A 12,514-nucleotide genomic window follows, 5' to 3' on the forward strand; every position below is an offset into this window, starting at 1 on the left:
CCAGCTGCGGCTGATCTTTTGCACTTGTCGTTCTCCCCAGTCCGGGTTGTATTGGGGGGGTCCGTAGGGCGTTGTAGGCAGATCCTCTGCAAAGACTTGGACTGGGAGTAAATAACCATTCGAAGGGCTAGCTCTGGCTGTGCATATCCCTCCTATGAGAGGATACGTCTCGAGTAGCAGTTGTCCCTTCTGGCCAGGAAAAAATGTCCTAGGGTTGATGACGGAAGTCCAGTCTCCCAACCTCCAACAATGTTTCGCATAAGAATCGCATGGCTCGAGCCGTCAGTTTTGTCCAGCTTCGAGACGGGTTTCCATCTGCTCGGATCAAAGTGTTCACCCTCTTCTCGTCGCATTCACCCCGTCGTGGCGTGGGGCCGTCGTCATAGTGGCGAAACTGTATCCATACGCATGTTGAAGAATTGTTGGGACCGTCAAGCATATCGAGCTATGAGGCTAGATGTCATCGATGTTATGAACAGTCGTCGGTATCAGGCTGGTGTCGTTTCCAAGTGACTGTTCGTGAAAGAGTCAAATGCTCGCCAGTATTCTTGTACTCGTTCGTAATGTCGAAACGATCGGTCGCGATGGACATTGTAGACGGAGCCTGGTTCAGAGAAAATCGAGTCGTATTTGAGTCGTATTACGTGTTCGTACGAGAAGCGGTGAAGTAGGAAGCACGGCAAAGAAGAAAGGAAAAGAACAGAAGCCACTTTATGGGGAAGTGGTTGCGCCTTCCTTTAAGTACACATACGTCGTATGATAAAAGACATCGAGATCGAATGCGCACAAAATGCTGTCTTAAATCCATATCAAAATGGCGAAATGATAGCGGAATAAAAGAAAATAAAGGTGCTGTTCTCCCGCGTGGCCTTTATTCACTTTCCTATTCCAACCACAAACCAGATAACGAAATACGCAAGAAGACGCCATTATCATGATGGCCGTTGCATCATCGAGATAAGCACTCCGATTGACCACTTTTTGTCCAGTTAAGTCCCTAGCCAGTTTCCTATCCTGGGACCCGTATCACACGCGCCTATCTCTCACCGGATCCTGTCTTTTAAAGGCATCTATCTGGCTTCGCGGTCCCTTGATAACTCGGCCCCCATGCGTGACAGGAAACGGTCGGCGACCGACCGGAAGACGAATCTGGGGCTGAGCCACTGACCGCATTGAACAGATAACATGGGTACTTCATGGCATTGATGGAAGTGGGAGAGATTGGCGATCATGGCAATCCGATTCGCTCACGACGAAGCTATTCGCTATCTTTGCAGGCCCCCCCTTCCACCGGTCACGATCGTCTTGCCAAACCATGTCACCCGATCATCCCCATATCTTTGATATGCCCAACCATCGATACACGGCCGACGACTTGGTACTCAGATTGGGATAGGGGAACCCTTATTTCTTCGGTATTTACTGTCAATGCGTACAAATGCGGATTCATATAAGGACGGTGACTCAAGAAAAGACAGGCCGAATGTACTCGTAGCTACGATATGGAAACACAGGCACGCTGAGGCAGACAGCTGGAGGCACAAACCTGACCGGTCGTGCCGAGATGCAAGTCAATCGCATACAGGAAGATTGGCGAACATCATTGGCCTCACAGATGGATAACAAGAGGGGGGATAAGAAGAGGGGGAACAGATCGTCCCGTTACGGAAGATTCGACCGATACACGAAGCCAACGTGAGCGGAAAATTTTTCAAAATCCCCTCCTCTGATATGCTAGACGCGAAAAAAAAAGAAAGACAACACAACAGTAGAGATAAGAACCCGAACTTGTGCGGGCAGCACGGACGACTCAGCATGCGAAGGGATCGACTCTAGACCACCAGAAATGCATATATCAGGACCATGGTTCTTCTCGGCCCATATTTTCGGTCGCCACCGGCAAGTTTCTGTCTCTCTTTGACTCTTCCACCTCTTATTCTTTTTACTCGTCAGCCCTCGCGTGCCTTCAACCGGCTCGATGTTGCCCTGCATATCTGACTTCAGCCTTACCTGTTCTTTTCGACATATGTCGCGTGACAGGACACGTGACCTCCGGCCAATCTCTCTTCCCCAAACTACCTGAGAATTAACCGATTGGGTCCATGACGACTTGCGCTGGGATCTGGGGAGGGGGTCAATCTTGGGGATTGGTGGAGGGGAAGGGCCGACCGAACAGGACACATGTCCCGACATCATCCGAGCAACCAACCAATACCGAGGCGCCCGCTTGTCGTCTGCGTCATCTTTTGTTCGTACGAGGAAGAACCGAGCCGTGAACTGGGGTGTTTTGGGACTTGCGTTTAAGATGCCGCCGAAGGCGCTCCACCGACTCCCTGCTTTCTCCCCACGACTACTTTCCTGCCTGCAGTGGGTCTGCATCCATTGATGTACAAACAGTTACCAGTGCTGTGATTGGATGCTAGGCGGTACCGAAGCGCAGAGGCGCCGCCTTCAATTAATCCCTCAGGCCGAGTACGGTGGTGGCTTGCATGCCGATCGCTTTGTCCCAGTGGATGGGTTGGGCCTCGACTGGTTGCCAAGCCGTGCAGCCGTCGCAGGATTCGCCGAACTGCTTCCGTTCTCGCAGATCGGCCTCGATTTTTCTGGAAGTTCTCTGGCCGTGCCTCACGTGTCCCTTATTGGTTTTTCGTTTCTTGCCATCTTTTCCCCTTTCGAGTACAACCCGACTTTCGTGGTTTTTTTGGCTTGTGACTGGATGTTTCCCCCACTGCTCTTCCCGCCTCGCTTGGCCGTTTATGGCGAGCGGGCCCGACCTGCCATCGTGGATACGAGAGCTTCCCTGCAACTTATGGGCGGATCCTCAAGCGAACCGGCCAAGCAAGCTCGACTGCCGCTTTTGTGTGGCCGGAGATACGGAGTAGCTGGCTTCAGCCGGACCCGGTCTGGGTGGGGATGAGTCTACCAGCATTCTCACGTCTCAAGAGAAGAGAGGGGGGAGGGATGACGACGGTGGGTGGGCATTTGTTGGTCAATGCAATCGAGTAATTGATTGCCAGCAGCCAGTGCTAGCTGTTATCAGCCATGACAGCAAGGTTATCTGTTCTGAAGCCTCGATCTAGCTCATTTTGCCCGACCTGACGTGCATCATGATGCATCCTCCTGGGTAGTGCAGCGAATGTGGCTTGCTAAAGCCTGCAGACGGTTGACCGTCCGTTTCGTCCGCGCGTCGGCGTCGAGCTGTTGATTATTCTTTGCGCAGAAAGTGTACTAAGCCGGCGAGAAAGAGCGAAAAGGGCTAGGTGGACGCTCGTTCGTTGCAAACGAGTACTACCGAGTCTTATTGGCATGGGGTTGGACTCGCCAACACGGGAGAGATGAAGACGGGTCCTATTTTTGTGCGAGGGCCGGAGCGGCTCCGCTGCGCGATGTGGTGACATTCCCTCGTCAGCGTTCGACTGCACGACAGAAACATGTACGGAGTACAATCACCCCTACATACGAGCACGGAGCACGGAGTACGATCTATCGTTTATTTTCCTCCCACACAGACCCACAGCCAATGGACTCGGGCGCTACCTGTTCGCATGGGCGCTGTTGACGATCTCAAACGTGCAGCCCATTACTGAGAAGATTAAAGGACAGGGCAAAAGCGAGAGGGCAAAACGAGAAACAACAGGAAAATGACCGACACAACGGGGCAATGACTTTGGGCACAAGCAGGGCTGGAGGGCGGGCCGAGGTTGGGCTGTAAGACCACAAATGTAGGAGGCAAATACGAAGCCTCAAACCATAAATTTCTAAGCAAATAGTAATCCGAATCAATAAAATACAATGACAGATCGCCTTCTCTTATTGGTCTGAGCGGAACTCGTTGGACGGCGCAGGCCGCCAAACAGCCCCACATTCACTTTCCCAGCTGCTCATGCGCATATGCAACGGCGCAGCCAACAAGAGCGCTCCTTTCGAGGAAACAAAAGCTGTGGCCGCAGCGGCGCAGGCCACGGACAGCCCATTAATCAGATTGTCTAACTGACGACATTTCATTGTTTGACCCCTGTCCCGTATCCCCTGCTTCACCCTTCCTCCTGTCCTAGCATGTCCGGGTATGGCCATGGCACATACATCTGTGTGGGGGGGAGAAGGGGGGCGAACAGGTACTACGACTATAACTCTGGCTGCCTGCCGGCCAATTGGGAGGGTGACGTTACTATGTACTACGAGAGGCGAAATGGGTGACGGGAAATGCAGACGGTCGTGGGGTGGAGCCACAGGCCCTTCCCATCCCGAGGCAAGGCCAGGGACCAAAATACATTTCCCCCCCAATGTTTTGTCATTCTGTCAGCGAAGGATCTTACGCCGTACGTCCTGCAAACTGCAGTGTATTTTAGAGTACGAGTTCTCGTACACGGCCGGTGGTCGGAAGACCTTTCCCATCGTCTCATCGAATCATCGAAAGATGGTGTGTTTTATTGGCTTGCATGTGATGTGGCTGTAGCTTCGTCTGGCAGCTGCGTCTCTTCCTTCCTTCGCCCCATCACGCACTTCCTTATTAGTCCGTGGTACGAGGACGCATTCTCGCTTTTCGCATTCTCCAGACCGCGCAAAATCCGTACGTACCTGCGCGAAAGAAAACAGTGACGATCCGACTGCGGAGGCCGTTATTCGTTCTGTTCCCGCCGCATGTCTCCCCAAGCCTGCTGCCGTATGCGGGTGACGGTCAAGTACGTCGTACACACACAATTCGTACATACTCAGTAGTAGCCTGCAAGTGGCCAGAGCGTCTGCATACGACGCATGTCGTGAGTGTGTTTTCCTTTTTCTATTTGTCCCCCGTTTCGATGCCGTGGGGGTGCAGTTCCTTGAAGAGAGGGGGAGCCTTGCTCTTCTATGGGTATGCAGATAGGGAAGGGGCCCCACAGCTGCTGCTACCAACCATCATTCTAGCTCATCTGCAACGGTGTATCGCATACTCCGTACATATAAGCACGAGCGTGTGCGAGGATATACATAGACCGTAGCATGCATATGGGCCCCACCCAATCCGACAAAGACATTCCAGAGGGTGAGGGAGAACGAGTCTGGCCGGTGAAAAAGACGTCTTTGACGGAGTTTGGCTAAGTTCCCGTGCGCAATAAGTACTGACCTCGGGCAGATTGGCACTGGCTGGGCGACGGGTAGACAGGCCAACTGACTAACAGGACAGCAGGCTAGGCCCAGACAGGTCTGTACTGTCTCGGATTTGCTGCTGAAGAAATGGGGTTCGGAGGAAAAGCAAAAAAGCTTTGGCCTAGATGCGCCAGAAGTTTGTGAGAAGTGACAGAACAGGGAATGGATGCTACAGTAGTACGTCGTACACTAGCACAGCCAGCCTTCTGCCTGGCCAACCTCTGCTTGGCTCTTGTTTACGAGCCTGCCCTGGAATTCCCTGAATCGTCTTGCGTATTTCGCTTTTGCTCTTCGTATTGCGCCGTCCAATGCCTTTGTTTTGTGGAAAAGAGGATGTTGGCCCGCAAATTAGGTGGCCTGTGGCAGGAGCAAGATCGCCTTTGTGTCTGGCAACCGTGCGGCCTGTCCTCGTACTCGTAGGGCCTATTGTATCCACGCCCAGTCCACACCAAGGCAGCGGCGCCAATTTAGCGCGCCGCTAGCTCCTCCTTCATCAGCGCTGCATACGAAAGCATCTTACGAGTTGAACGCAGAAAGCTGGAGCCCATGCACAGTGCGCGTTAGTGGCTGAGATCGCAGGCCGGTATAAGCCTCCGGGCCAGGTTCGACCAAGACATTGCAGGTCTCAGGCCATCCAGGACGCGGTACGAGCAGATGCGACAGAGGGCGCAGCCGCTTCTGATTGGCATATGTGTCGGCTGCAGGTCGGTTTCTCCCTCGAGGATCTGCGAGCAAGTCAGCGAGACAAGCTACAAGGTCGTCGGAACTGAGACATATGTTCAGTTTAACCTTTCTCGATGGAGGGAGTCTGGCTTGCCCCCCTAGCTGTAGTATAGATTGAGTCGTCTCCGCAGAGGGCCATGCGGCCCCTCCAATATAGATACTACATAGTAAGATACGTACGACGTAGTCAGAATACGTACTACTCGTATGCACGAGTGAGATGCGTGCTACATACTGAGTAGTACCTTGTGCGTGTACACGGGAGAGTAAAAAACGGTTTTACGCCTCCAAATTGCTGGCCGGGCAATGGCCTGGCAGTAAAATACAGTACGAAGAATGGAGCCCGGCCACGCCCCACCAATCCAAATTGGTACAAAGTCCGGTGTGAGAAGGACCTGACCTACGAGGACGGAGCATGTTTTCGCACAGGCGCATTTCTTTACGAGCAGCTTGCACACTAGTCGCATGTTGCCACGCGAGTATGAACATGCCTGCCTCCCCATGTATTTCCCTTTGACGCCTCCCCAGACTACGTCTTTTACTGATTTAATCTGCATTTAATTTATTGCAGAAGGCAATCAAATCTGCCAATCCTGTCACCCTGTGGCATTTTTCCCTTTTGACCCTGAGGACGAAGTGGATCGGGACCACCCTTCTGCCGCCGGCGATTTTGCCCTCTCAATGTGGCAAAACAAGGCACCAGAAGGCTACACGAGCGTTGTCCGTCTGGGCATCATCCGGGCACCGGCCAGACATGCGCCTCGAAAAGGTCATGGCAACCGACCGGCGCGAGCGCGAGCGCGACATGCGCATGCATAGTACTCGTCGTAAAGCAGTGCAGTCAGGCGAACGAGACGGGGGCTCCGTAGTGTGCCATGTGCACGCCGTACGCACACGAGGTGTGAGGTAACCGAACGGAGCATTACGACACTCCGTACGCGAGCTTGATGGGCCACCTGCCGATCGTGAACCGCTGCCACTAGGCCATGGTTAGTAATGACGATGCTGGGAGCGGGCCAATTTCGCCAGGCCAGACGCAGGACATGCGACTCGCACAGGAACACGGCGACCATGTAACCCGTACACGTATTTACGAGCACGGAACTGCGACCTAGCGCTCACACACGACGCGGCATCTCGAAGCAAGAAGGGCGTGGGGAACCGCCATGCAGAAAGAGGGAAGGGCTAATGAACGGGTGCTTCGACAAGCCTTGCAAAACGAGGCAACAGAGACCGTGCCAGCAGCCGTGGTCTCCTGTTCCCATGCTCTCATTTTCTCATGCTCTCATTTTCTCATGCTCTCGTGCTTTCATGCTCTCCTGTTGTCCCGTACTCCTGTTTCCGATACCCTCGGCCTATCCTGCTACTCCCTGCTTCTCCAGCTTCTCCAGCTCTCCTGTTTCTCCCGCCATCTTCTGCTTCTTACCTGCAGATGTCGGTGGGCACGAGATCAAGTCCCCCCCCCCTACTCGTTACCCGAACATCGTAGCCGCCTCGAAAAAGTCGGCCTCCTCTTGCGACAAGGGTCGCTAGCATGAAGCATCGTTTTTCCTCAGTACGCTTTTCTTCATCTCACGCACAGCCTGCAGGCTTGTTTTCACAGTCTCCCACCCCTTACTATGTAGGAACGCACCCACACCTACTGCATCACCACTAAAAATCTATCAGAACTCGTACGTACGGAGCCGATCCACTCCTGCTCGTTCTCGTCACGGCGCTTTCTTTTTTTTTTTTTTTTTTTTTTTTTTTGTTCCCTTCCTCTTTCCGACTCTGGATGGAGTACGAAGCTCCGTACGGAGCCAGCCAGCAGGGGGTAAACGGACCCGTCCAGCAGCAGCAGCCACTAGCCACAGCCAAACAAACCCACTGTACCGGAGCAAAGTACGTTGTCGAGTTAGCGTGCATGCACTAGTGTCTCTTCTGCCTCGTGCAGGCAAGGGTACCGGGAACAGCCCCATTTCACCCATTGTAAGATATTTTATTTCATGTAGATGCGCATTTTATTTTGTTCCAGCGCCTGTAGCTCCGTGTCCGCGGCCGTTTTGGGGCGTCTTCCCCCTCCCCACCCTCCTTCTCTTGGTTGCGTCCGCTCGTCAAGCCAGCAACCGTGCTCTTTTTCTCGCCCTAATTCCTGGCCCTCGCGCGCTAGTGTCGAAAGCGATGTTGGGCGTCCAGTATCCCCGTACGCGGTGGATGCTACTGTGCAACAGACCCAGCCTAGCGCACCTGCGCTAAACGTTAGCTGCTACAGCGGGCTCGCTGCCTTGCCTTTCACTGGCGGGCGGTCCTGGATGCCGCCCACACCCCTCCCCTCTTTTGCCTCTGGCGGCGTTCTCGTCCGTCCTTCTTTCTGCGAAATGCACTGCATCCGCTTTTCTGCCTTGGCCCGTCTGCCCACATGCGGCCCAGACTTGCCATGCCAATCCGTCCTTCTAGTTTCCCAAGGCTCCTCTCACCACCAGGACATATCCACCAGCCGGTTCTCGTTCGCTCTTGCCTCTCTGAAGACCGACAGACCCCCGCCGCCCACGCTCCTGCCCCCCCCTAACGATGAGCTCCCACCATTCCTACCACTTCCAATCCGTCTGACACCCACGACTCGGAGGGCAGGATCCAAGTTGAAGAAGGGACAAACTAGGGAAAAGGTGCCCTTGCCTCTTGCAGATCGACCATTACTTCCCCCTCCTTCCCGTCTCCTGCTTTTCATCTTCGCATCCCCATTTCTATTTCGAAAGCAGACATCTGCTCCCCTCTTTCTTCCAGTTCCCTCCCTTCTCTTTCTCCAACAATCGTCTATCTTGGCCGTGACTCTCCATTACCTCACCTCCCCTTCTCCCCTTCTGTTCTATCAAGCCATTTCTACCTCCCATCTGGCTCACTTGCCAGCCCCCCAACCAGAGCCGGGAAAATAGTTGCACGAGTGCGACAAAGTCGACACGAAAACGAAGTTTCTTTAATATAAAGCATCCCCCCTCGCTCCTCGAACCGCCCTCCCCTGTTACCTTGCGTGCGCTTTGCGCAAAGGAATAGCAGCCATTTTCGGAAACACGCCAAGGTCGACTCGGACGTGGAGACTTAAGGACCGAGAGGTTTATCTCGTTAATCATCGCCCACTCCCCGCGTTTCGTCTCCGTCACCTCTCCTTTCCGTGCTTCTTCGTCTATCGCTCCCGCGGTAGCACAGCCAGCTCTCGGACTGCGATCTCTCTTGAGCCACTCTTCCTCTTATACGACTCCCCTTCGCGCCTGCGCCACCCGCCGCCATGGCCGCCAGCATGGCGTCGCCAATAGCGACTATGAGCCCTTCCATGGGCCTGCATACCATCACAGAACACGACTACCGATTTCCTCGCAGGCCAATGGAGCATGCGCCGATGCACCATGATGAACACAACTCCCACTTCACCGATGACTCTTTCCAGCAGGAGCTCATGAACCTGACCACCGTTGGCGCGTCTGCTGCTCCCGATCACGATCTCTCTACAAAGCCTTCAGATTCCTCCAGTGGCTGCTTGAGGCTGGACATCGAATACAATAGCAGCTCAGTGCAGAAGCGCCCCTCGCGTGACGATGTGTTTGCGGACCTGCGCCTTGGTACCACGGCCAATGGCCCAGAACAGGACTCGCTAGCCACTGAGGTCTGGCGTTTTTTCTCCAAAACTAAGCAGCAGCTGCCGAACCAGGAACGCATGGCGAATTTGAGCTGGCGCATGATGCACGTGAAGCTACGGAGTGCACACTCTGACAAGTACGTTATCTCCCGGTATTCTCGTTCTTCTCCAACGGTAGCTTTTTTAGACTAACAACCGACCAGGTCCACGCAACATATACACGCTGCTGCCAATGCCCCCAGCGGCATCGCTCAGTTGAGAAAAACGTCTGAGCAGACCCAGGCCAGACAGGACCAGCACCACGGATTGTCCAGTTTGGATCCCATGACCTTGGATGAGTTTATTGACTCAAGGAACGTCGCCACTCCGGAGGCCGGAACTTCGCTGCTGCTTGACGACGGATCGGCCAACGATGGTAGCAAGGACCCGACATCTGCCTACACTATGGCCTCGGCAATCCCCATCAAGAACCGCCGCGAATCTTTCAAGCACTTTGTCCCGCAGAGTGTTCCTGTCCCCCCACACCAGACTGCCCATAACGAATTTGGCTATGTCACGCGACACCACCGGAAAACGAGCATCGATGAACGCCGGGTTCGTTTTCCCCAAACCATCTCAACGTCCCACCCAAGCCCGCACCCAAAACTAACTGTTCAGACCCGGAAACGGCCGGCCAACTTCTCTCCTCATATCCCGGCTGTTGGGAACAATGCCGACTTGGATCTGGACGTGGACCTGCATGAATATGCCTTGGATCCTTCCCTGTCGAATGGCTTGAACCATCACGACTCCAATGGTCACAATGGAATCTCGTTCGCGTTGGACTCCTTTATGGACAACGACAACATGATCACATCTGCTGGTCCTTTCCAGCAGCAGTTTTGCATTTCTCCCTCCACTTCGCCTATGGTGAACCACGGCCTGTTTACCAGCATGTACAGCAACAGCGGGCCGTCCATGCCATCTTCTTCTATACCTACCACTGCCGACTACTATTCCCCCCCAGGTTCTGCCTACCAGTCCACGGCTTCAACGCCTCACCCGTTGAACGATGGAAGCAACAGTGCGAGCACCGAGAACTTTTACTTGGGCTCTATGGACATGCGCCATGGTCAGCAGCGTTCACAGCCGTTCCGCTCCGGTCAGCCTTCGGCGCCTTCAAGCATGGCCACTTCGGTCGGCGGCAGTGTTGCTACTGCTGGTGCCCACACGTCGTCTATTATGTACGGATCTGGCGCCGGCAACTCTCTCTTCCACGGCCCTACTTCCACCACCGGCCCAGACTCAGCTTCGGTATTTTCGACGTCTTTGAGTCACGTCGACCCCACCCAGGTGTTTCACCAGCAGCAACCGGACAACCAAATGTCTGCTCGGTCACCTGGTGTGAACGGAAACAGCCTGCTGGGCGACGCTGTTTTTTCATTCGGCACTGATTCAGATATCGATGAGGAGGACAACGGGGCATTTGCTGACCGGACCCTCGGCCTCAGCGGCGACTTTTCTCCAGGCATGGACGAGTCTTCGGGCTTGGACAGCAATGGCAACTCTCTCGGTGGCAGCACGCCGACGGGCAGCAGCATGGGCTGGGACGCCACTCTGCCTGGCCAATTTAGCACGCAGGCGGCGCGGTACCCTGGTGGCATGCCTACTCGCAAGCATGTTACCATTGGCCCGACGACTACGAACGAATTTGGCGATGTAAACGGCATTGACTGGGATAGCATGAACACATCGTCGTCCAACAAGTCTCTCTCGCGCACCCAATCGCAGTCATTCCGTCATGGAAGCATCAGCGGTGATCGTCGCCACCCCAAGTTATCACGAAATGCGTCTACGCCCAACGTCAACAACATGGGAGGCAACTTTGACCGCTCCGGCCAAACCATGCCAGATTCGCCGCCGAATGATACCAACGGGATGGGCGGCAATGTGAACGCATCTGGCTTCAGCTCGGTGGCTCACAGCCGACCATCCTCCCCGCCCATGTCCGACTCAAAGCAAGGGTCTTCGACCAACCTTCAGGCTCAAGGGCAGGGCGATTCGGCGCCGACGACATGCACCAACTGCTTCACGCAGACCACTCCGCTCTGGCGGCGCAACCCCGAAGGTCAGCCGCTGTGCAACGCCTGTGGCCTCTTCTTGAAGCTGCATGGCGTCGTCCGTCCGCTCAGCTTGAAGACAGATGTCATCAAGAAGCGAAACCGGGGCTCGGGTGCACAGCTTCCTGTTGGTGGTACCAGCACGCGATCGAGCAAGAAGGGAGCGGTGTCGGGGACTAGCACGCGCAAGAACTCAACACTGTCTATCTCATCCATCGCTGCGGCCAATGCCAGCCAAGCGGTGGCAACACCGACAGTGACGACGCCGCCAGCCCAACAGCGCTCTGGAAGCGTCAACGACGGGGACAGCCCGACGAGCGGTATTAACACTGCCGGCAGCACGCCGGCCAGCTACTCGGGCTCAGCGTCTGGCAGTGCTACGGGTGGAAAGGGAGTCATTCCCATTGCCGCGGCACCGCTGAAGAGCGTCCCGGGTCCTGGTGCGGCGGCGATGACGCGTTCAATCACGGTGTCGACGTCGAAGCGGCAACGCCGTCACAGCAAGAGCGCCGGGTCGTCGATGCAGCAGAACTCGATGTCGGGCAATGACGTCGGCCTCGGAGGCAGCAGCATAATGGACATTGACAGTCCCGAGAACTCGACGGGCTCGAACGAAGCTGCAATCTCAATGAGTGCCAGTACGGGCTTGGGCTTCCTGGACAAGCATACCAACAACCTCGGCCTTGCGAACGCATTTGGTGTTACTCAGCGGCCGATGGTCGGCCCTGGCATGATCGGCATGGGCCCGGCAGCATCAGGATCGATGATGACACCTGGCGGCACTGCAGGCGGACCCCAGGAGTGGGAGTGGCTCACGATGAGTCTGTGAGCAGAAAATCACGGAGCAACTATTTCGACGTTGTTTTTGCGACTGCTTATGGGACTACCATTCCCCTGCGCTTCTCGGAAGCGTTTCAATGGTCTAGTCCCTTTTTACCTTGCATCTCCTTTCTAT

At 54.9% G+C, this 12,514-nt stretch overlaps 1 protein-coding gene across 1 annotated transcript; it reads left to right on the plus strand.

The window, feature by feature from the left end:
* Positions 1-9,112: 9,112 nt before the first annotated feature.
* On the plus strand, positions 9,113-12,388 carry CMQ_2871 (gata transcriptional activator; the record flags this gene model as incomplete). The annotated part of the gene is made up of 3 exons (XM_014316949.1): positions 9,113-9,597; positions 9,664-10,054; positions 10,118-12,388. 3 exons carry the CDS (start codon positions 9,113-9,115, stop codon positions 12,386-12,388), a joined length of 3,147 nt encoding a protein of 1,048 aa, XP_014172424.1.
* Between the last annotated feature and the right edge of the window lie 126 nt (positions 12,389-12,514).

Source organism: Grosmannia clavigera, assembly GCF_000143105.1.
Source record: "Grosmannia clavigera kw1407 unplaced genomic scaffold GCSC_144, whole genome shotgun sequence".
Classification (NCBI taxonomy): Eukaryota; Fungi; Ascomycota; class Sordariomycetes; order Ophiostomatales; family Ophiostomataceae; genus Leptographium; species Leptographium clavigerum.